We start from the raw sequence: 24,599 nt of genomic DNA, 5'->3' as shown, positions 1-24,599 counted from the left end.
CGTGTATTTATAGAAGTGAGCGTGCGTGCCTATTTGTAGACGTTTGTATTGTGATTATTAAAAAAATATGGGATTGTTCTAACATTACAAGATGCAGGAACCTTATTAGCGTTAAAATGTCACATATAAATAAATCTATTTGGTGGACCTGAGCCTCCACAATTATTTGGGCCATGAATTAGCCACAGGAAGTCAATGCACTAAATAAAATTAGCTAGCGTAGTTATTTCGACATAAAAGGAAACCTTAATTTTACCTAGGATTCCGCAATTACCGGTTTAACCGTGGCTGAACAAAGGCTAAATTCCGGGTTAGATTCATTGGACGCAAGTAGGCGTGTGCGATTCCACGGTGGGCGTAGCAGGGGCTCTTAGCCCTGACCCCGGGCCCCACCGTTTCTGTCGCAGGGATAAATCCCATCATGTCCCCGTCCTCCATCCTCCGCTTGTCCCTCTCGCTTCCTACTCAGTTCCAAGAACCCGTGAAGTGAATTGGAGAAGCTGGGAGAGGAACTCCGGCGAGATGATCGCCCGCGGCCTCTTCAGATCCAATGCCGCCGCCTCGCAGGTGATGGTCTCTCGATCACGGTCGCGGATACCGGAACTACGCTGCTTTCTCCTCGGTCATATTTGATTTTTTTTTTGTTTTCGTTTTTCGAGGAACTTAGCAGCAGTTCATTTTATTTCTACGAAAATTCGATTGGTGCCATAAGTGTAGGTGTAGATGAGATTTTTAGTTCGGTTAAGGGGAGCAAAATGATTTTTTTTTCTGCGAGCAGTTCTCGAGCAGAGTTCGGCCGCTTTAGAGGAACCATGGAAGAGCAGCCTCTTGAGCTCTGTTCCTTTGTGAACCAACAAATTTTCCCGTTTGTACTTGGTTCAGATTCATTGCCTGTTGACACAATTAATCTTCATCCTCCGTATTGTTGCGGAAACTAGAACTGCAATTGCTTTGTTCAAGAAAATCACTTCCTCTCATTCTCAGACAGTTTTGACACTAGACCTCTAGTAGTTCAGGACAGAGGAAATGATTTTTTTAATTTCAGTTATTGTTCTTTTTCTGTAGTTAATTTGTTTAACCCACTCTCATTTTTCTTTCACCCACTTTCCTCGTGCAGTTTAGCAGGTTGGTGAAATATGTAGCTAGTGCTGGAAGCTTGCAAGGAACACACAATTTTGCAGAGATACCTGCCAGATACTACAGCTCTGAACCTTCACTTAAGGAAACAGAGGAAAATGGGTGTGTAAAATTTCCAACTGCACAATTGTGACAGTTTACTCTGAGCTAGGTTGTGTGAAAACATGATTGTTTTAGAATTTGTTCCACCTATGCTAAAACATTTTTGTATGTCAGGTTTAAGGGGCATAGCATGCTGGCTCCATTCACAGCTGGTTGGCAGAGCACCGATTTGCACCCGCTGGTTATAGAGAGATCTGAGGTTCTTCACTCTGCCACGTGGCTACTTTTTTTTTCTTTTCCTTGCTACAATGCAGTACAAGATTTTGGAAAATGGATATTAGTATGTTGATTTCTTGTTGCATCTTAGTGATTGTCAGTTTTACCTTACAGCATTTAGTCTATATTGCAGGGTTCTTATGTTTATGACATCAATGAGAAGAAGTATATAGATGCTCTTGCAGGACTGTGGTGTACAGCTTTAGGTATGTGCAATCTGTCATCTGTGATGTCAGATTTGATGGTATAACTGCAGATTGACGCATTACCTGGAGAACTCAATGCTTCATTTCAAAAATATTTGCCATGTACTGGAGTAAAAAATAGACAGCATATCTGTTGTGTTGATCATCTTTCGTTGAAAGGACTAGAACAAAGTACTCCCAAAACTGAATATAATTGTGCTCTGATGAGAATCGAAGTAAAAACCATGAAGAACTCCCCTTGCTAACTACTCACACTTGAGCAAGCTCTGTTCAAAAGATAATGAATAATTGAGAAGTCAATTGCTGACTGCTCACTCTTATTATACTGACCCGGTTGCACACAAACTTCCTTTTGGTAATTATAACACATTCACAATACTACTTGGGCATGGGTGCGAGTGTCAAATTCTACTCAATGTGGTTTTCAACTAGGAAAAAATATTAAGAACATTACCAAGAACATACCCATCTGCTACATTACATATTGCTTTAGACATAATATTGAAACTTTGTTTTTCATTAGTACACTTTTGCATTGTTTCCAGGTGGTAATGAGCCTCGATTAATCAAAGCTGCAACTGAGCAGCTAAACAAATTACCCTTCTACCATTCCTTTTGGAACCGTACGACCAAGCCGTCATTGGTAATGTACCTTAATATATCTTTCATTGTCCTTCTCCGGACAGCATTGTTTTGTTGATTATTTTCTGTTTCAAACTTTTTCCTTGTCTTATGTGACTGTTTCATTCATATCTTCATCTTCTTTGAAATAAAATAATTATGGATATTACTGTAAACCATAGCACCTCTACACATTTTTTACTATATGTTGAAAAACAGTTAAATTTCCAAGCCTTGATGATTGGAACTGTCTTTCCAATATCATTACAGGATCTCGCAAATGAAATTCTCAGCATGTTCACTGCAAGGGAAATGGGCAAAGTATTCTTCACAAATAGTGGTTCAGAAGCAAATGACTCTCAGGTAAGATCATTCATAAAAGAAAACTACATGTTTATCACCTAACGGAGTTTATGCCAGTACTATTTTAACCATGGTCGTTTCTCTCTTCTCTAATGTGAATAGTTGAGGACCTTAAACATGCTAGTACTGTGAATTTATATTCTACTTTACTGAAACATTAACAGTATGATGGTTCCAAATCATAAGTACACACTTTGTTTCATCCTTTTGAGGAAGTGCAGCTTTGCTGCAGCATGGCCTTTTTGTGCTTTTTCAGTTACTTATTCTAGTTAACTATTGTTGTTTCCTCCATTCCTGCTTTATGGCATTGTTTTCCATAACAGGTTAAACTAGTGTGGTATTACAACAATGCACTAGGGAGGCCAAACAAGAAGAAATTTATTGCTCGGTCGAAATCGTGAGATAACATTTCCTTTCTCAATCCATTTCCTTTCAATAATTAAATTTTAATTGTTATCCATCTGTATTCATGTGTTATCTCAGCACTAATATTCCAACATTCTGGAAGTTTTCAATTTTTATTTCAACAAGTATTTTGAATGGCCTTACAAACTTTCCTCTAATTTTTTCTTGTAGATACCATGGTTCAACATTAATAGCGGCTAGTCTATCAGGGTGACCTAACTGTCCCACACGTTGTGTTTTCATTTGAGTCAGATCACATGTAGTTTCCTCTAATTTCTTCTTATCTGCAGTCTGCCTGCACTTCATCAGAAGTTTGATCTACCAGCACCTTTTGTTCTGCACACAGACTGCCCTCACTATTGGCGCTTCCGTCTTTCTGGTATCCTTATGTCACTGTCTTCACGTACAGTTACACAAGGATATGATGCCAACTAAATGATTTTTCTGTAATATAGATGAGACAGAAGAAGAGTTTTCAACTAGACTTGCCAACAATTTGGAGAATCTTATCCTCAAAGAAGGACCTGACACAGTAAAGTCCTCTTTTCCTCCTTTCTTTTTGATAATAATATAATATAAGAACAGTTCGTATATGTTGGCATTTGGTCAATAATTATTTTTTCTTTCTAGATTGCTGCTTTCATTGCAGAACCTGTGATGGGTGCCGGTGGTGTTATCCTTCCTCCAAAGACCTATTTTGAGAAGGTGCCCTACCACATTACATAACAGATTTTTGTCATGACTCCTAAATAAACAAAAAGGAGGGGGTATTAGTAACACAATAAATTATAAAAGTAATCTTTTATTTTGTTTCAAACATCACAAACGTATTTGAATTGTAAGCATTCATCGAATATACTATTGTGGGACTGTTTCTTTCACCCCCTTAAGAATTACATTAAAAAATAAATCATAAAATGCACTACATGCTTATCAAAGGTGCATCTAGGATGTAGTTATGATGTTGCTGGAAATTGGTAGTGTTCCTTCTCTCCAGGGTTTCAGAAAAGAAGTTAGTTCTGGACACTTCTGATGACTGTTAAAATAATGTAAAAATTTATTGTTTGCAATTTATCAACTGTTTTTTTCTCCCATGGTCCTCTTTTGACATTTTGAAATTTTATTCACTGGTAACAGATTCAAGCAGTTCTCAAGAAGTATGACATTTTACTAATCGCAGATGAGGTAACATATGCCTCCAGCAAATCAGACTGACAGTATTTTCTTTAGAAGTTACTAAGATCAATATCTTGTTTTAGGTCATTACTGCATTCGGAAGATTAGGGACCATGTTTGGATGTGATATGTACAACATTAAACCAGATCTTGTTTCCATTGCCAAGGTTGGTTCTGTTAGCTCACAGTTTAATTACTGTAGCACTTTCTTTATGAAGTGATAAGGGGGGACTTAATACTGATTTTTTCCTAACAGGCTCTCTCTTCTGCCTATTTGCCAATTGGAGCAATCCTTGTTAGCCCAGAAATAACGGATGTAATTTACTCACAGAGCAATAAGCTTGGTAAAGCTAATCCCACAGTATGAACATTTTTCTATTGCTACTCCATTGACAAGGGCCATAATTTCCTTTGTTTTTCTCCTTTTTGCTAAAGGTTCTTTTGCTCATGGCTTTACATACTCGGGACATCCAGTTTCTTGTGCTGTTGCCATAGAAACGTTGAAGATATATAAGTAAACTACACTTTATGTAATTATAAATAAACTCCTATTATATCAATGCGTATATCTGACTAACCCTTCATCTAATTGCTGTTAGAGAAAGGAACATTGTTGAACATGTTAACAAAATTGCTCCAAGGTTCCAGGAGGGAATCAAGGCCTTCTCAGGAAGCCCAATTGTTGGGGAGGTAAATGTCTATATCAGTGATACAATTTCAAAAGATTCTTTCTTGTTTATGCTTATACATTTGGTGCTCCTCAACACAGATACGTGGTCAGGGACTGATACTTGGAACTGAATTTGTCGACAACAAATCGCCAAATGATCCTTTCCCAGCTGAATGGGGTTTGTATCTTTCTTGATTCCACGTTCCATTTTCAGAGAATTTACTATGCTAAAAGAAAATTTCGGGCTACCAAAAAAGTTTTCTAAAGGCAGCCTTAGTGCTTATGAATTTATTGTAGCATATTGAAGCAAAGTTCATCATAATGCCAGAGTCAAAGGAAGCCCTGCCGAGTGATTTGCATTGCAGTAGTAAAATCGATTTCATTATGGTTGGTAATTTCAGGTGTGGGTGCAATCTTTGGCGCCGAGTGTGAGAAGCGTGGGATGCTCATCAGGGTGGCTGGAGATAGCATCATGCTGTCACCCCCTCTGATAATGACTCCTGGAGAAGTTGAAGAAGTAAGACCACATATTTTACATTGTCCAATCTTTTTGTGTTACCAATTTGATCATTTAACCAACATGAAGCTAACTAAATCCTGGCCAACCTTTTAGATCATAAGCAAATTCGGCCATGCCCTGAAGGCCACTGAGGAAAGGATCTCAGAGCTCAAATCCAAGAAGATTTAGCCAGTGCTATTGGTTGTAAAGACGGTGAGGGATGATGATGACAATGTACATAATAATTTCATACTTGATTTCAATAAAACGCTGGAACCTCGTACCTTTTTTTTTTTTTTTTGCGAAACTGGAACCTCGTACTTGTGCAGCATGGCAATTGTTCCTTGCTACAGGAACTAATACAGCCGTTGTTCTCATTCAGAGAGTAGTATAGCCTCAGACTTTTTTCAGTCTCCTTGTTGAATTGCTGTGCTGCTAAAATTTTAAGCTTGGTATAATGTAGAGGCATGATTTTATTGAAAACAAACTATCACCCCGGTGCAGCCAAATTATCTGCTAAGAAATTAGAGACTCTTTCTTCATCAAAATTTGTATCAGGCCCTGGTGCGATGGCCAAAATCATGCGAATCACATGCTGGCACAAGAGATGTGATTTAGACTGTAGATATGCAAAGGCAGTACATGTAAATTATGTTTGGGAACTTCTGATGATTTATTCCATATAGCTATACATTAAGGTTAGAATCAATATTTGTTGACACCATCGACTTGACTACTACTGGTTGTTGTGAAAACATGTATTATATTATGGTTGAGAAGGACCATATATTCTCAAAGGCTATGAACCTTGCTTGTGATGGTTTTGGTTGGTCTAGTGTTGGATTTGGTTTGGAGTTTTGGACCTTTGCTGCGTTAGGTGGCTTGTTTGTTTTTGTTATTTTTCTAGGTTGGAATCGGTCCATATGGGCTACAAATACACGTCGAATTAGTGTTCAAATGCGCCAGTTTGCCACGCTCTTCTAGAATACTGAGTTGATTTCCTTTTGACATAGAATGTTCCTCTGACTGACCGTCAAATGGTTTCATCTAAAATGTTGGGTTGGGACTTGGGGTGTAGGCACCTTGTCACGTTGGTGAAAAGAATCAGGTGAACTCTGACAGGCTGATAACCTAAAACTGCAGAGATACTCAACTTGATCGTATTGCTCAGAATACTTCATCCAAATCTTGCACACAGCACAAGTCCTAAACTTTCATCAAAGGTATTCAGATTCTCTACGAAATTTATGATTGAATACAATAAAATTATAGATTCGGGAAATATCATCAGATATAGTTAAGAAAAATGGATCAACAACTACTAAAGCAAATATGGCGCGATGCCTTGAAGGCCACAGAAGAAAGGACGGCAGAGCTTAAATCCAAGAAGAATTAGTGTGAGCTGCTCGTTGTAATGATGATCAATGATGATGATTATGATGGTGATGTTCACAAGTTCAATGCACATTGTAACTTGACAGCAATAATAAAGCGCTGGGGCCTTCGTTCTTCATGCACAGAATGATAGTTGTTGTTTTTACCAAGCAAAGCCCTATATCCTTTGTGGTACCATTGAATTGTTGTGCTGCTACAATTCGTTTCTACAAATAATGTGGTACTACTCTGTTTGAAATATTTACAAGCCAATTAACAGGAAACAATATAATAGAGGAACCCCATTCCTTATGTGTACTACCTCCATTGCCAGAACAATGCGAACCGCATGCTTGTGCCATGTTGGTGGTTTGGAGTAGATATGCAAAGCCCTCAGTGAACCTGTCATCATATTCAGAAACTGCTGAAGTAGTTGCGGTACGTTACCATCTCATTCAGGTTATTGCAGTCAACCTGGTCACTTGTTCTGATGGCTGATAAACAAACAGGATCATGGAAGAGACGATGAGTGTTTGTCTCATTGTTTGTAGTGGGTTTGGTTTGGATCATTGGTGGGTTAGGTGCGGTGGTTTGCTCTCGTACGGTCCAGATAGGCTGCACTGCAGATATTTGTTCTTCAGGAGCATATGGGCAGGTTTGGTAGCGTGCCATGAATATCATATTCTCCTGAATTGACCACGACCAATCATTTTTAATTATTTTTTCGCAAATAGACAAAGAATAAATACGTAAGTAATTATTTTTTAAAAAATAATCTTTCGCTCCTTGCGCAAATTACATTTTTAATTATCCCATTTCAAATTAGGTTGGAAAGTGTGCTAAAATCAAAGGGAATAGCCCAATCCGTGTCATGAGACGAATTATATTCAGCGCTGCCAGAGAAGAAGTAATTCATGTAAACTCGAATATGAATAACAGGCACCAACAGGAACATTTATGTATAATACATCGCCATCATAAAGGAGAAAATAGCTCTACGAATTCATACTCCACACGGGTACAAGTACTACGATCGAACCACACGAACGAAGACTAACTCTATCAATATGGATGAAATAATGTAACAAAAGCAGAGCAGCTGGACCGATCAGCAAGCCCCGGCCATGGCGACGGATCGCCGCCCCGTCGTCCTCATCAGAAGCACATGTCGAGGACGCAGCAGCAGCAGATGGCGGCGCAGCTGCGACGGGGCAGACATTGATGAACGAAGCAAAGTCAGATGAGCTTGACAAAGATCAAGATGAGCATGGAGAGAATATAGGTAATTAGTAAAGAAGCTCACCATCCTTTCCAGAAGCCGTCGCCGCCGCGGCTGGTGGTCTGGTGCTGCTGCTGCTGGCCGTACGCGCCGGCGTCCTGGGACGGCGGGTACGCCGGCGGCGGTGCGACGTAGGCCTGCTGCTGGCCCGGCGGAGGGTACGCGGCGGTGCCCGGCGGCGGGTAGCCTGCCTGGTAGCTCATGATCGACGATGGATGGAGCAATTAAGCACGCAAGAACAGGTAGAGGAAGGTGGGTGGAAGGATGGGTGATCGTAGTTCCGGTATATATATAGCTAGAGCCGGCGGCGCGCATCGACCATGGCCTTTGCTTAGGCGCGTCGTCGTCCTCCTCCCGCTGACCAAAAGAGAAGAAGAGCTTAAAGGGTTGTTACTCGATTGGAGAAACGGCAGCTGGTGCGGCGGCTTTGTCACCTCGCCATTGGACGCGCTTTTTTTTTTATAAAAAAGAATCATTAAAAAAAATACTAGTACACGTTTTCTCTCTCGGTCTCTTGAAGCCACGTGGAGGTTGCTGGAGCGGTGGATGCTGCCATGGTGGCCGGTGGTTCAACTGCAGGCTTGACCGGGCAGGGGCCATGTAGGGAAGACAGGATGCCAGCCGGTTGCCATCTCCTAGCCTGCTTTAAGCGATGGATGACGATGGCCCCATCCTCAGATAAAATTTCTTCCAGAGATAGAGATGGATTGGAAATAAAAAGAAACTAACTTTCGATACTCGTGTTTTGAACATTTATTAATTTTAGGGGCCAAACGAATATTGAAAAATTATCATTAAAAATGGAAATGATACAAAAATACGGAAGTGAAAACGGCTAGCTAGGTCCATCTTTGGTATGCATCACTACTCTGTTACTTGATCCTTTAAGCTACCCGACTTAGAAGAACCATAAGAAAACTTCTCCATATGAATTTTCATGGAAAGCAAGGGTAACATTCCCAATTGATCACACAACTAAGAGCAAGCCGAGAGAGTGCATTCCAGATCAGAAGAGATCAGTTCATTAATCAACAACCTGAAACATCATCGGCAAGAATGACGATTTCAACCTTCGCTAACGTACCAAGGACAGCCTTTTCGGACTGTGTATTGGGTATCGCAAGGATGATGGATATCCATCGGCCGGCCGAGCCCCTACCACATTTTGTTAGTCTTACTATTGATTTGGCCAAACCGCAACGTTATTTAATTTTCTCGATTTTTAATTAGACGTGTTCGCCAAATTCAGTAGATGAAGGGAGTGGCAAAAGCACACTTGTTCATGAGATCTATTTTTTTAAAAAAATAAAGAAGTTTCACCAGTAGAGAAACGACCTTCCATCCAGCTACAAAGGTCTCGATCATTTTTGGACCCTGAACTAAAGGAGCTTTAGTCCCGGATCTAAATTTTGTAGTTTGTCGGAGCTCTTTTAATCCCGGTTGGTGGCTCCAACCAGGACTAAATATTTTCACGTGTCCCCCTCTCTTTCCATCTTATCTTCTCTCCTCCTCTCCCGTTCTCCCTTATCTCTTCTCCTATCTCCAGGCACAGGTAGCAACCTTTCTCTTCTTCCTTATCTTCTCTCCTCTCCCTTTCTTCCAGGCGGAGCGGCAGGGGGCACGAGCGGCCGGCCTGCTATGGGCGGCGGGAGCGGCGTGCGGCTTGGCCTTCGGCGGGGGCGCGGCTCCTCGCGGCCGGGGCGGCCCGACGTGGTGCGGGCGGGCGAGCTGGCGTGACCCGACGTGGCGCCGGCTGGTGAGGGCCTGGTGTGGCGCATCGTAGGCAGTCCGCGTGCGACGCGGGCAGGCGAGCTGGTGCGGCACGGAGCTGCCAGGCGAGCCACGGCATGACGTGGGCGGGTGAGATGGCGAGCGGTGAATAATTTGTTTGTGATTTTTCTGGTGAATCCACCGCGTGTTGCGAATGAAATTGAACTCATGTGTTATGAATCAGATTCTTATACGAATTGATTGGTTGTGTGTTCTTACTTGTGTGATGATCATGTGATATGAACTTGTTTCTTGCTTCATTTTGTGAAGTGTCAATTGTTTCTTTGTCTATGTGGTGGAGTTGGAGCTCGAAGAGGTGGTATGGTGGTCGAGGTGGAGCTGAAGGGGCAATGGCGGGAGCAGGCAGGACGGGGGGTGGCCTATTTTTTTTTGAACTTTTTAGTTCTGCTTGATAGTACTAACCGGGACTAAAGGAAGTCTTTAGTCTCGGGTGAGATACCGGGGATTAAAGAGGGAGACCTTTAGTCTCGAAAGATTAGTTCCTGTTGGATTTTTAAGACTTATACATCTCTCCAACCGGAACTAATGCTCACTTTTTCCACCCGTATTTGTACACAGGTGGGCTATAGAGCCAAGCAGGTAGGTTGGAGACGGGAAAATAGTACCACCTCCGTCCTAAATTATAGATTTTTTAATCTTTTTAAAGTTTATATATTTTACTATAGAATATCTAAAATTTATAAATGTAGAAAAATTAAAACAACTTATAATTTTGGACGAAGGGAAGGGAGTAGTCATCATAAAATAAATGGAACAGCAACTACCGATGCCCGTACAACCACACGACAAGGCTATCAGCTATCAATATGGATGACTGGACGCCATGATCATTGGATAGCAACACAACATGCATCTCGTCGATGGTCATACTTTCCCGGGGAAAATCAAAGGAGAAATGCAACGAATGATGGTGACGAGAGAGCAGCTAGCTGGGTGTCGCCAATCGTTGTCCTCATGTATCAGAAACACATGTCCAGGAGGCAGCAGCAGCAGATGGCGGCGCAGCTGAGAAGACACACAGCAGCAACAGGAGCAGATTGCCAGAGAGTTAGCGAAGAGACACACACACACACAAAGATGTCAGCCATATCCCGCTGAACCAACCAACATAGTATACACTGAGCATCAGCAAGAAGAAATAAAGCTCACCATCCTTTCCAGAAGCCGTCGCCGCCGCGGCTGGTGGTCTCCTGCTGCTGCTGCTGCTGGTACCCGCCGTCCTGCGTCGTCGGCGGGTACGTGGGCGGTGGCGCGGCGTAGGCCGGCGGCGGGGGCGCGCCGCCGTAGGCCTGCTGGCCGGCCGGCGGCGGGTAGCCTGCTTGGTAGCTCATGACAGATCAACTGCTACTGCAAGGATGGATGGATGATGCGTGTATCAAGTTAGAAAGTATGATCGTATCGAGCATCTGGTCCCTGATTTGATTGATTATATAGAGCCGCGTACGCGCTATGCCGGTTGCTTAAACGCGTCGTGCCGCTGACGGGAGAAGAGCGGCAAAGAAGGGAACAACAAAAGAAAGAAACCAAAAAAGGTTGTGCGCTCGAGAACGGAGGGTCGCTGTCAGCGGCCGGGCGGCGGCTGCCTGCCCCGTCGTCGTCTCCCGATTGGAGACGCGCGCGCTTGCTTTTTCAATTCCGCTACGCTAGAATTAATTTATAGTGGTAGTGAAAATTAACGTGCGCACACATGCAATTGGCCGGCACAAAGAATGATCAGATTAGCGGGGAGCACCCGCCAGCAGAGTGCTCCCCGTATTTATGCTGGCGGGCGGTTATGTGACCTGCTAACACAGTGAAATGAAATGAGTTTGTTTTTTTAATAAACTATAGGGGATATAGCCTAAATGGTAGGGCGCTTATCTAGCATGCAAGAGGTTTGAGGATCGATACCCCACATCTTCTTCATTGCACGAGAAACCCGGTGTTGTTTGCAGGATTACGACGAAATTCTTGAGGGGTAGATTTGGAAGTTCGGGCATGATCCTTTGTTTTTGTTTGCTTGCTCGTGCTGGACTCCTGGTGCAGTCAAACTTGAGACGCAGCTATGGAACTAACCAGTTAACTCCCGTGTCGCGTCAAACCGCATGCATGTATAGTTAAACAACAGATTTTTTCCCCCTAGCTTAATTAAACCGCAAGGTTATAACTGTTGAATTTAGGCTTATGTGTGACCCAATCTAAAAATTCCAAATCATACACAACTTTTAGTACCATACTGCTAAGTCATGGAGAGGTTGCCTTGCTTACATACGGAAGTCTCCTTTGTATGCAAAATAGGTGCGTATGAGAGATAAGGAAACCGTTGCTACACGCACGCGCAGCCCACACGTATTTTCACGTGAGAAATCGCGTAACTTGTGATGGTTTCTATTTTTTTTCTGCTGAACTTAATGGCATACATTACCTAAGCGTACATTACCACACAACACAGTTTACGTAAGCAAAGAACACAGTTTTGTCATCACAAACATACAAGTTTTGCATTTCATGTTAAGGATGGAAGGATCAAGTTTCAAATATGTATTTTTTGAATACAAACTTTTTCATACGATCTCAGATAAATATGAAATTTATATCAAAGTTATAGTGCTTAACGAGATATAAAATTTTATAGTTGACAAATATTTCATTTAAAATTGTTTACCTGTCCAAAACTACATTATAAGGTTATGAAAGAAACACGTTCCGCCACGTCAGCGATTCGTGTCTTAAAAATCGAGCTATCTCATTGGCCCAAATCTCCTCTCCCTGGATCCCTTCCCTCTTTTCCTTTCCATCTCTCCTTATCCCAGCCTCCCGCGCGCTAGCACTGCCTAGTCCTCCGTCGCCAACGCCGTCCTCCAGCCCTGCCACCTCGTCCCCCACCGCCGACGTCGTCCTCCGGTCCCAATGTCCGACGCCATCCTCTGGTCCCGCTACCTCGTCTCCTATCACCAGCGAAGTCCTCTGGTCCCGCTGCCTCGTCTCCCATCGCCTTCGCCGTCCTCCCATCCCGCTGCCATCTCCCATCGCCAGCGTCGTCCTCCCGTCCCTATGTCTCCTCCGGCGCCATCCTCTAGCCCCGTCGCCTCATCCTCCGGCACCATCCTCTAGCTCTGTCGCATCAGTCTCCAGCCCCTCGGTCTCCTCCGACCCCACCGCATTGGCCTCCTCCGGCCCTGTCCGATCCGCGCCTCTCTTGTCCCCCGCCGTCCCCACCTGGCTCATCCCTTGCCGCCGGCGCCATCCTCCAGCCCCGACCCGTGTCATCCCTGCGTAGCGCGAGCGACGGGCGGCCGCCGAGCGGGCTTTTTCTTTGCAAAAATAGTTGTGCTGGTAGGTGACATAACCACCCGCCCGCACAGAGATCCCACTATGCGGCGGGTGGCCAGCACAGTGTTCTCTATGCTGTCGGGCGAGCACCCGCCAGCACAGAGAGCCATTTGTGCTGGCTCAAAGTTGCTGGCGGGTGCTCCGCCCGCCAGCACAGAGGCCATTTACCCGTCACTACAAATCATTTTTGACGTAGTGATCGTTCTCCCGGCGATCATGTCGTTGTCCTGTGTTGCTCGCCGAAAACAACGTGGGACAAGTGGGAACGGGACGGGTGGGAAGTGTCACCAAGTTCCTAGAAGGATTGCATCGAGTAGGTACGTCCATACATTTCGACTTCCCGACAGTGTACCTCTCCAGGACGATAGATTTTGAACCATAGCTACGTACCCCTTCGTACTCGTACCTCGTTTGGAACAAAAGTTCCCGGTACAGGGAATGATGGACCATACCACGAACCATGTGACTTAGGATCTACCGGAGAATCGACTGTTAGCAGTACCGGTCAGTAACCCTTCTTGAACTGAGCGCCTGACCAATATCTCGCAAGGCACAAGTCACGTAAATTTCACGCGTAATATGTGAAAGCGCGGTCCTTACGATTTGAACTTACGACCTCAAGCCTCGTGCGGATCTTCCTTACCATCTCATCTACACAATGTCAGCCATATATCTATGGGCCCACCAGAAGACTTGTACGGATCCGGCCAAGGCGAAGTACACCGAAACGTATCAAGTTATGGAGACTACGGTATAGGGTGGCGTAGTCTACATGGATTCCTGAAGACTAGTCGAAGACATGGAAACTATTATTCCGAGTTAGAGTAGAACTCTCTAATCAAATCTGACTACTACTCATGTACGACAACTACCCTATAACCCTACTCCCACAATATATAAGGGCGGGCAAGGACCCCCTCAAAACAAGTTCAATCCAATACGAGGATACAACATACATGATGTAGGGTATTACGCGATCTAGCAGCCTGAACCTGTCTAAATCGTGTCCCTACGTCACCATCGAGCTCCTAATTTTGGTGACACCCACCAACCAAAACTCTACCTCAGGTACTCCCTTGGTAGTTTGCCAGTTTAAAACACCGACAGCTGGCGCGCCAGGTAGGGAAAGTCACTAGAATTCTCTAAGCAAGTTCGATGGCTCAAGTCATCATCAAGCCTACAATCATGCACAAAATTGGCACGACGTTTGCCTTCAGCTCCTGGGTCAGCATCGCTGACGGCGTTGGAAATTTCCACAGCAGCATTGATGAGGCTCCGGAGAAGAAGCAACTCGACATCATCCTTCGTTGACAAGCCACGGAGGATTTCGTCGAGAAATTTCACAAAATTTTCAATCTAGCAAGCAACAGGTTCGAGTACCCACAATGATTCGGACTGACATCCACGAGAAGGCAACCCAGCCATCATGCAGACCAAATCAAACTCCAAATCCATTCCTGTTTGGACTCCAAAACGCGGCTTCGGTTCATCAAGCAACTCTATCCAAGACATAGTCCAGATTGGAGACGCATGAGGACCGCAATCTCGACTACAACTCAGATTCCATCGAGGAAACTCCTTTATCAGACCCGCAACAAGGCTTGATAATCACTTCAACTTCTCAAGGCAGATTCATCTACTGGCTGGGCATGAGGCCATCCTTCCTCGACCAGAACAACGAGTCACAGTTCATTGCCAACCTAGAGATTCTACCATATCAAGAGGGGATGCCATTGTCTCCAATCTATGAAGAAGATGGCTCTACATAAGTCATCACTTCAAGCTCTAGCAGCTACTTACCGGAAAGAGAACTCTTCACCTGCATTATAGATGGACAAGGAGGTGATCAGCACCAACCAGAATGAACCCCTAGACAAGAGCGTCAACCAGATGAAGTCTAACAAGATGAACTATCAGTTAATGCTCCGGAGGATGAAACTAAAAGCCAAAAAAGTCGACGACGAGCACAAAATGCACAGAGAGCATATTGATGTCGAATACTGGCCGCACGGCTCCCCGTCATAAACCTCGACAGAGCATTCAAGGCAGTTCAAACACGAGAACACAGTACGCCACTCACCGCTATTGCTTCTATCAATCTCATCACGTGTACCGTGCCCCACGACAAGTACAATGATCTGATATCACAGTTGGTAGAGCACGCATACTGACTACTCAACAAAAAAACTCCAATTTCATCAGTATCTCGCACCCCGTCCATGCGTAGCGTCAGCAAAGGCCATGGAGGACCTTCAGCTCGAACACGTGATGATGCAAGGCAAAATAGGGATGCATTGGAAGCTCCTAGGCAAAACAGAGATGTACGAGAAGCTCCAAGACGAAACAGAGACGTACTTGAAGGTAGTCGAACAGCATCTGGGGGTGGCCCACACCACTGCAGAGTTGATCCTGAACCCGCGCACAATGGTAGCGATCTCAGAGACAAGATAAACAGCAACTGAGACGCGTGTGATATCATCAACAACCTACATCGCGAGCTTGAAGCAGAAGAAGACTACAGGGGTGATGACAATGACCACTTTCTCACTTTTACAAGATGACTTAGAAACACTACTTTACTAGAGAAGTTCAAACCCCTGAGTATCTCCAAATACGACGGCAAGCAAGACCCAGTTCAATGGCTCCGTAGCTACTCTTTGGCAGTCCAGGCTGTAGGTGGTGGTGATGATACGAAGGTCATCTACTTCCCCGTATGCATGGAACTCGCGTCACTGACCTGGCTCGAATCCCTAAAGCCTGACACCATCAACTCCTGGCAAGACCTGAAGAAAGCCTTCACCAGCAACTACGCAGGAGCAATGCAGTGCCCCAGCAATAGAATCGACTTGGCACAAGTTAAGCAACAAAAGGATGAATTACTGCGCAGTTACCTACGTCACTTTTTCGATAAAAAGGCCACAATCATGGACATCTCAAAAAAAGATGTGATAGAGTGTTTCTAGAATGGACTCTATGATCGTTGAATGTTCCAAGACTTCGGTAGGCGCCGCCCCACGGATGTCAAAAAACTCAAGATCATGGCCATGACAACAATAACAATCACGGGAACAACTAAGACCAAGATAGAAACTGCAACGACAGTCACCAAAATAACTACCTAGGCAACTAGAATCGCAAGCGGAAGCCTGACAACACTATTGCTGCAATGACGAATTCAAGCAAGAAAGGGTCCAATAGAAACGAAGACAGGCCCTCATTCAGCGAATTACTGAAAAAGCAGTGCCCATGGCACCCACATAACAAACACGTAGCAATAGACTGCTACACCCTGCGCAAGGTAATCAAACATCAACCTGAACCTCCGAGCAGCAACAACAACAACAACAACAAGGGAAAAGGCAAAGTAGACGAAGGCAAAAATGGTGAAGACAAGTTTCAGACTCCATCGAAAAACAATAACAACAACAACAACAACAATAGACGAAGGCTAGGGCTTCAGTTGTTCTTACGGTGGACGCGCCTCATCGGAGCAGTCGTGCGCTGCGTTGGCTACTTTCACCGCCATCTAGTCAACGTTGGCTTCATGTTGCGTCTGGTGCCGCGCGTGAATGATGCTACGCGCATCGCGATTCAGCCCAACCGCTCGTGCACGGGCTGATGTTGCAGCGCCGGTGTCGACGCTGGGCCAGGCTGAGGCGTGGCTGCAGCACTGTGCCTGGTGCGACAAGGCTATGGAGGCGAGCGGACTGAGCGGTCCGGTTGGTGTGCCCCTACCATCCCAGTTGGGCAGGAGACTGCATGCCGCTGTCTCAACGCGGAGCTCTCCACCTATTGTACGGTAGCAGTTTCCACCAGCGTTTGAAGGTTCCGGTGGATGGCCTGCTCCTTGGGATCAGCAGGCTCAAGTAGGTTGCGCAAAAGCATCGCAGCGGCGGCGATGTTCTGTCCGAACCGAGCGAACTGCGGGGGATCATCCCCTCCGGCCATGATGTTACGCTATACCTGACGGGCGCAGCCCCGGGCTCCGCTTCCTGGGTTGCGCGCATGAGGTGCTGAGTGGTGCGACGGTCATGCTGGTGGCGGCGACAGCGGATGTGCCACAGTGCATCATCTTGTGCCTAAGCCCGCGCCTGGGCCTCCATGCAGTGGTCTGGTGGAGTGTGAGTCTCGGCAGACTCTACCGCCTCCGGAACCTGTCATAGGGCATCCACCATAGCATACTCTTGGGATGGTGGAATTTATCTCAAGCTCTCCAGAGACATTATACATAGGCGTCTGATGGGGACGGTAGGCCAAAAGGAAAAATCCCGCGTGGTAGGCATGGTGGGGGCAGCAGAGGTCCTCTGGAGAGCTGCTGGAAGGTGTTCACGAGGGCATATATCATCGTATCCACGCCATTGACTGTGGGGCTGGCGCCCAGCACGTACTCAATGCGGAGCGCAAGGGCTTCCACGTCAAGGTTATCGAGCGGCTCGCAGAAGATGAAGTGGGCCACCTTTGCCGAGGATGCCGGGGGAGCTTCCTCCTTGCGAAGGTGAAGTACGCCGAGTTGATCAGCGATGAAATCCAGGCTTCCAAAGCGGAAGGCCTGGGATGGTGCAAAGACCGGTGGAACCCACGTCCCGCCAAGAGCGGGAGCAGGGAACTCCAGCGAGCCGAAGCGGATCGTGTCACTGGTGTTTGCCATGGTGGCAACAGCGGGGAGATGGGCCATCCGATGACCTGCCAAACGAGAACGCAATGGCGTCTTCCACACAAACGACGCCAACTGTCAGTGCAAAATCTGGTCGACAATAATTATACGTAGTTTTTTCGTGCATTAATCGGATATGGCCTAGCACTCAATGACACAGGATCTATACTGGTTCGGGCAACATGCTCTACGTCTAGTTAGGAGGGCGGTTGTCGACTTTATTCCTGAGTCCAGATGCTCAAAGTTTACAGTGGGGGTACAAACGAGAGAAAGAAGAAGTGGGGTTCCTGAGCCCTAGACTGGCCGGAGCCCTAGCATGCGCTAAGTGTTGAGGGTGGAGTGTGTTGCAAGTGTGTAGCGTGTGTGTGCTCATTGTGGATCAGATTGTCTATCTTGGGGAGAGAGGGGCTATCCCGTTTTACATTCCAAGGGGGCAGGCTTACAAGTTGGGAGAAGAAAAAGAAGAGTGGGTATACGGGCGCTGCCTAATCTTTTCGAATCTTTTGCCGGTGGATACAGTATGGCCTCCGTCCTTGGTCCCTGTTATCCTCGTCAAGCCACCATAGCATAGTGTCAGGCCATCATGTCATAGCGTTAGGCCATCACGCATCAGGCCATCACGCCGTAGCGGGTAGGTTTAAGGCGCTACTATGCAAACGTTCGCAGGGCGTGTGCAGTAAGGCTCCGCGTACGGACGGCTGACCCGGGGATCGCCTTATTATCCGTTCCACCTGCTTCCCGGACCCACTGCGGACGGTCGTTCCTACTTGGGGGTCGATGCAGGTGATACGACAGAGACCTGGTCGAGAGAACAGTAGTTCACTACTCATGCCGCTTTTTGTTTTTGCAAAAGGATGCATTGTATCAAATGCAACATACTCTCACAATGTTATCTGAGATGTTCTGAAATGAAATGCTCTTATCCTTTACTAGCTCACAGCCTCATGTCTTTTGAGCCTGCGATGCGTTGATGAATTTACAACATATATCAGCTCAACTGTCCTCCAGCAATTTCAAAGTGTAAATGTGTACAGAACAGAAAATCAGGTGGAACACTCATGCTCAAATTGCATAAAACATGTGGGTAGGGGGAGCCTCAATGAAAAATAAAAAAAATCTATATAGAATTAGACAATACTGAATGGGTATAAGCAAGCCATGGTGGATTTTATTGAGATACTCCTTGCAATGAGGAGACATGAAGCAGAATGCATAATGAGCTAATTTCCAACCGCTACCATAGAAGTGAGAAGCTAATATGGTAACCTCTAGCTTCCAAGAATCAGAAAAAGGTTCTCTCTGAAATACTATCAGCATAAGCCAAGCTACGCATATGCCTCTCAGTCTTCAAGCGTAATGAGGAAGCCGAATCCCATCATAAAGAGAGCCACGAAGGAGAGCGCTACCATTTCGAAGTTGTCCTCCAACTCAGGATCGTGGTATGCATACCGCAATACAAACAAGCAGACCAAAATCCCAATGCCAACAGTAGCTGCAAAACACTACAAAAGAGCACAAGTCAAAGGTTTGAGCACTACGAACGTACGTCAACCAAAAGAAAGCTGCTGTAACTCTAAAAAGAAAAGAAAGCTAGCTAACGACGGTTTGTGATGTTGAGAATTGTGATCCGCCGCAAGCATTGATCCAGAAGAACTGAGTGCAGTTGACCTTAGGTGGATATATTGCCAGGGATGGAAAGGGATCGGAGGAGAGTACCGTGGCGAAGAGCCTGAGGAACTTCCTGGTGGCCTGGCTCGGCCTCGGTTCCAGATCCACGTACGCGAGGTTCCCCCGCGGCCTGGCGGGTACTAAGAACGGCATGTGAGGGAAGGCCATCGCGGTCGACGTACGCCGGCCGGACCGGCGGAGACCAGGATCGGAACCTAACAGCAGGCACGGCGAGGGCAGGGTCCCGGCGGCCGGCAGGATGAGGGGGCAACTCGAGGACAAAAGTGATGAGATCGATCCCAAAACGCCTTCAGTTTTATCTGTGTTCGTCGATCGGCGAGTTCGATTACAACTCTAATTTGCCGATCGACCCGATTCGAGTAAACGTGACACAAGTGTACTCGTTGGTCTCGAGCTCGGGCGCGAGATACTCGTTGGTCGCGACGCGGCGCGAGATACGCGGCGCGGCCGATGCGGAGGAGGAGTCGTGCGGGAGACGGACGGAGGTTGGGGATGACTTGCGGGACCCGCCTGTCGGCGACTGGAGCGGAGGAGGTGTGGGATGGGCCGGCGAGTTGGAATGGGCCGAGCGAGCTTGCTGGGCTGGAGCGAGAAAAAGGTGGGCCGCCTGAGCTGCAAGGGAGAAAAGGAAGGGTGCGGCCCAAAAGAGAAGAGAAAGAAGAAAGAAAGAAGAAAGAAAGGGAAAAAGTTTGAAATAAAATCAAAATTTCGAAATTTAAACTTCAATTCAAATTCTAGAACTCAAAAATCTCTGCGTGAATGTGATTATCTTCCTGGGTGTATATTAAAAGGCAAAGAATACAATTGAAGCACATGGAACCTGAAACGTATATTGGACAGTGCACCTGGATGCTCAAAGCAAAGTTTGCCTAGTGTCCGATATTGGACACTCGGCAAAGTCATTTTTATTTTACTGAGTATTTTTTTGATAGCATTCGACAACAAGGTTTTTTACCGAGTGCCCGAGGTAAAACACTTCGCAAACGTAAAAACACTCGGCAAAGTACCGGTTTTCGGGTAGTGAAGGGCGATCAAGTTTTTGGGAGCTCACCTGGATTCTCAAAGGTCTCAGGGTGCTTATAAGAAAGGCACTCCTTGCCGGAAGAGCAGGCCTCGAAGCTACACCCTTGCTAGAGATTCTGCACCCGAGGAGTATAAGGGCGATCAAGTTTTTAGGGTGTGCACCTGGATGCTCAAAGGTCTCAGGGTGCCTATAAGAAAGGCGCTCCTTCTTAGTCTTTCGCGCGCTACACACACCACCGAAGCTCCTCCACTGTCGCACTGCGTTTTTGCCGGAAGAGCAAGACTCTGAAACTGCGCCCTTGCCAGAGCCTCTGCACCCGAGGAGTACTAGGGCGATCAAATTTTTGCGGAGCGCTATCTTGCGCGACTGCTCGTTCCTATCATCTACTACTACTTCCCGACGACCCATCTCCACTGCATCAACTCTACACGGCATCAACCTCTGATCGACTACATCGAACAGGCTCGACTAACGATGTCGACTAACGGCGCATTCGGTTCCTCCGGAACTGGCCTTGCCTCGAGGTATTCTCTAACAAATTTTCTAGTTCATTTTGTGTTTTCGGTTATTTCCATCACATGCTCTATGTTTGTTGCTACAAACACAAGTGTTTATGCTATCGTTTATGTCATGTTTTATTCTCTATTTTAGATTAAAATAATTAGTAAAATACAAACACTGGCTTCCTTCGATGTGCTCCATCGTGGTGTGGGCATGGCGCGCCTCCAGATTCTCAGCGTACCAAGCTTTCCAAGAACTCGGCCGTACTACTGTCATGGCCAACTCGCCTCCTCATGTAGACCGTACGGCCATGCACGGTGCCTGAAAAAAAGCACAGGATGTCATGGTGTGAACACACTAAACTTAAAACATGAAAATGTGGAAGTCAATGATGGTTTCAATCGATGGGGATCTAAGCTTATGCATTCAACCTACTGTGGATTCAGAAGAATAGATGGCGAGGGAGTTGCTACATGATCATCTGGGTTTATCAACAGAGGAGGGGAAACGAATTTAGGGCGAGTTTGGGAAGGTTTCTCCGTGCGTGCTCCGCACATGGAGCCGGAGCCGCGGAGCCCCTTTTTCTAACTCCTTCGATCCATGCAGTCCCAAAAGAGCTCCGGCTCCTCCATGAGATGCCCAAAAGCGGCTCCGGCTCCTCCACCGTTTGGTGCGGCTCTGACTTCTCCGTGCCTTGATGATCGTGCGGAGCCGGAGCCCTCCCAAACTCACCCTCGGTACCTCCATGAAGGGTTTGCAGAATTTCCAGGTGACCTCGCTTGGTCTCGGGATTACTTATCGTTGGCTGCATGCCCAGGAGGGCCATCGCGTGGAGCGCGCACGGCCCGGGTTGGCCGGACCGGAGGCCCTGGTTCGAAACCTAGGCCCTGTTCGGCTGGACTTATAAGCCGGCTGAAAAGCTGAAACAACTGATTTGTTGTGAGAGAAAAACGCTGATAATCCGACTGATAAGCTGAAGCGAACAGGCAGCTAACCACGGCGAGGGTAGATTCCCAGCGGCACAGGTGACAGGACCGGGGGGGGGGGGGGCAGACAAGGCCTATTGTTATGACACATCGGATCACATAAGCATGCAAATTGCCTAGCGAGCGCGTGTCTGCGTACCGCTCTGCTACTTTGATTTTGAGCGCCTGGGGTCGGAATGGATCGAGCAGGCGATCCCACTGCACACCCGGCGCGCATCGCGTGCACGCAGACCTGCTGATCGCACACGCGCTCCGGCTAGCGTGACCTGGAACAGAATGGCTCGGAGGGCACCCGACGACACGTTGCGGCCTGGAGCCCTGGACTCCGGCTGCTTGGCACGGCCGCACGGTGCAGGCACGTACGCCAATGAGGCCCCAACCGGAGCCCCCTGGCTCAGGCTAATATAAGCTGCCTGACCCGACCGGACCAGCGCTCCCCCTCCCTCTCTCGCCCTCTCCTCTTCCCCGCTGGGCCGCCCGCGCTCTCGCTCTCGGCTCTCCACCTCCTTCCTCGCTCGCCTCCCAAATCCCCCACCGAATCAACAAACCCCAGACGCTACAGGAGGCGGTGCGGAGGAGATGGACGCCGCCACGGCGACCGCCGCGGTGGCCGATTGCGCGGAGTCAACCCTACTGAGCAAGGCCGAGAACCTCTTGCGGCGGGCGGAGGACGCGGTCGTCGAGCTGCGCGGAGCCGCCGAAGAGCTGCGGGGGGCGGCGACCACTCTGAAGGACGCGTGCGATGTGATCCGCCTGGCGACCGCGGTCAGGGCGGTGCGGGCGGGCGCGGACGAGGAGGCGGTGCGTGCGGGCGCGGAGGAGGAGGCGGCGCGGGCGGGCTCGGAGGAGGAGGCGGCGCGGGCGGGCTCGGAGGAGGAGGCGGCGCGGCCGAGGGGATGCTGTGGGCGCATTAAGGCGTGGTGGAAGGAGTGGAGGCGGAGCGGCAGGGTACCGGACCTGGAGGCCCCACTCGTCGGCAATGAGGCGACGGTCGCCGACCTTCCTGCTGCCGGTCAGGTATGCTGTCAGAGAGGACCCGTTCTTGCCTTCTTGATGTGTCGCGTCTTGGCTCGACTGGCGACGGCTGCCGCGCTCGGGCTTTGCTTGCGGCCGGTTTCGTGGGGGTGCGCACGCCAGGTGTTCGACCGCGCGCCTGGGGTGCGCACGCCAGGTGTTCGACCGCGCGCCTGGGGTGCGCCTTCGCACGCGCCGGGTTGTTTGTCTGCCAGTTATGCCGTATTGCCGTGGTACCGGCCGTGCGGAAGTGCACGTAGAGTGTTCGATCGAGCACCCGGTGTGCACGGCGCGCCGAGTTGAACACGTAGAGTGTCCCGGTCCTTGCGTGTGCCAATTAGCTTGATGAACTGACGACCGTGGCAACTCCAGCCTTCGGGATTCACGGGCGGGTTAATGCAGCCACCGTGGCAATCTGGCACAGGTTGACGCCTAGTCTTTGGGGGGCTTGGGGTGGGTCTGCGAGCTTCTGTTTTGGGGGGCTCGAGGGGCAACTGATGGTTCCTAATTGTCAACAGGAAAGCGACAGGCGTAGCGAGAAGACCGCACGCTGTTCAGCTATGCAGAGCTGTGCCCTGCTCGCCTCTCTGACTATGCTTCCTTACATGGGGCCGGATGGCGTGCTCAAGGAGGACGCCTACTCTTCTTCGTACCGTGAGTCGGCAGGCCTCGCGTTCTCCTGGATTTGGTTTTTGGTCGGTCTTGGTGTGCCCTGCCTATCCGTACGATCCCGGATTCTATATTTTTGTACCCGGCTCGTCAGCCGCATTGGCATGCTAGGTATGAAAATATCTCTTGTTATACAAGTTGCCAGATGGCGTCACTTGTAGGTTGGTAGTTTATTAGTTCTGATGAATAAATTTAATTGAATGCTCCTCCTTGCAGCCGCCACACTTCTTGTGATCTTTTACTGCCACTGGTCGCTCTTCCCACACTCAGCAGTAGCTTTTCGGGCATTGGTCTTTATTTCAGCCACTCTACACATTTCCATTTTCATATGGGTAAGTGTAGGCCATAGTTATCTTATTTTATTTGTTCCCAACTTTCTATATAAAATTGTGAGCCTTTGACCTTTGTTATGTAGGCTTGCTTTGACGGTGATATGTGATTGTGCAATGCGGCGATACTGAGATGAGCGTGGCATTCCAGAAGTGTAGCTTTGATTAGTTCTTTGACAAAATTGTGCTCAACTGTACATTGGCTTCTCTTGGATTAGTTCTTTTGATCAAGCTGTGAGTAGTCTGTCAACATTATTCTTAGCCCCGGATTGTGTAACAGCGTATGATGTTCGCTGTTGATGGAATTGTCTGACCAGTAGTTCACTACTCATGCCGCTTTTTGTTTTTGCAAAAGGATGCATTGTATCAAATGCAACATATTCTCACAATGTTCTCTGAGATGTTCTGAAATGAAATGTTCTTATCCTTTACTAGCTCACAGCCTCATGTCTTTTGAGCCTGCGATGCGTTGATGAATTTACAACATATATCAGCTCAACTGTCCTCCAGCAATTTCAAAGTGTAAATGTGTACGGAACAGAAAATCAGGTGGAACACTCATGCTCAAATTGCATAAAACAT

The 24,599-nt window shown here is 47.3% G+C and overlaps 3 protein-coding genes across 4 annotated transcripts; 2 read left to right on the top strand and 1 right to left on the bottom strand.

Annotated features, from left to right (window-relative positions):
• Positions 1–406: 406 nt before the first annotated feature.
• On the top strand, positions 407–5,689 carry LOC117860127 (probable gamma-aminobutyrate transaminase 3, mitochondrial). Its single transcript, XM_034743358.2, has 19 exons — positions 407–567; positions 1,118–1,239; positions 1,354–1,438; positions 1,589–1,661; positions 2,207–2,304; positions 2,553–2,645; positions 2,969–3,042; positions 3,222–3,260; positions 3,341–3,429; positions 3,506–3,582; positions 3,681–3,755; positions 4,188–4,235; positions 4,310–4,393; positions 4,483–4,570; positions 4,662–4,740; positions 4,826–4,916; positions 4,996–5,074; positions 5,298–5,413; positions 5,510–5,689. The coding sequence occupies exons 1-19, from the start codon at positions 523–525 to the stop codon at positions 5,582–5,584; spliced, it is 1,530 nt and encodes a 509-aa protein (XP_034599249.1). The 5' UTR covers positions 407–522; the 3' UTR covers positions 5,585–5,689.
• A 1,974-nt stretch (positions 5,690–7,663) lies between these two features.
• On the bottom strand, positions 7,664–11,340 carry LOC117860135 (uncharacterized). 2 transcript variants are annotated; one of them, XM_072294438.1, is made up of 3 exons: positions 10,989–11,340; positions 8,073–10,844; positions 7,664–7,970 (listed from the first exon to the last, which is right to left on the bottom strand). In XM_072294438.1, the coding sequence occupies exons 1-2, from the start codon at positions 11,168–11,170 to the stop codon at positions 10,799–10,801; spliced, it is 228 nt and encodes a 75-aa protein (XP_072150539.1). In that variant the 5' UTR covers positions 11,171–11,340; the 3' UTR covers positions 7,664–7,970; positions 8,073–10,798. The 2 variants fall into 2 exon arrangements, with proteins under 2 accessions (XP_072150539.1, XP_034599264.1); XM_034743373.2 differs by lacking the exon at positions 10,989–11,340 and having other exon boundaries at positions 8,073–8,488.
• An 11,075-nt stretch (positions 11,341–22,415) lies between these two features.
• LOC117860163 (uncharacterized) lies at positions 22,416–24,451 on the top strand. Its single transcript, XM_034743405.2, has 4 exons — positions 22,416–23,022; positions 23,538–23,799; positions 23,905–24,020; positions 24,104–24,451. Exons 1-4 carry the CDS (start codon positions 22,585–22,587, stop codon positions 24,125–24,127), a joined length of 840 nt encoding a protein of 279 aa, XP_034599296.1. The 5' UTR covers positions 22,416–22,584; the 3' UTR covers positions 24,128–24,451.
• The last annotated feature ends 148 nt before the right edge of the window (positions 24,452–24,599 follow it).

This window comes from Setaria viridis, chromosome 6 (assembly GCF_005286985.2).
Source record: "Setaria viridis chromosome 6, Setaria_viridis_v4.0, whole genome shotgun sequence".
Classification (NCBI taxonomy): domain Eukaryota; kingdom Viridiplantae; phylum Streptophyta; class Magnoliopsida; order Poales; family Poaceae; genus Setaria; species Setaria viridis.
This window is presented reverse-complemented; position numbering and strand designations above follow the sequence as displayed.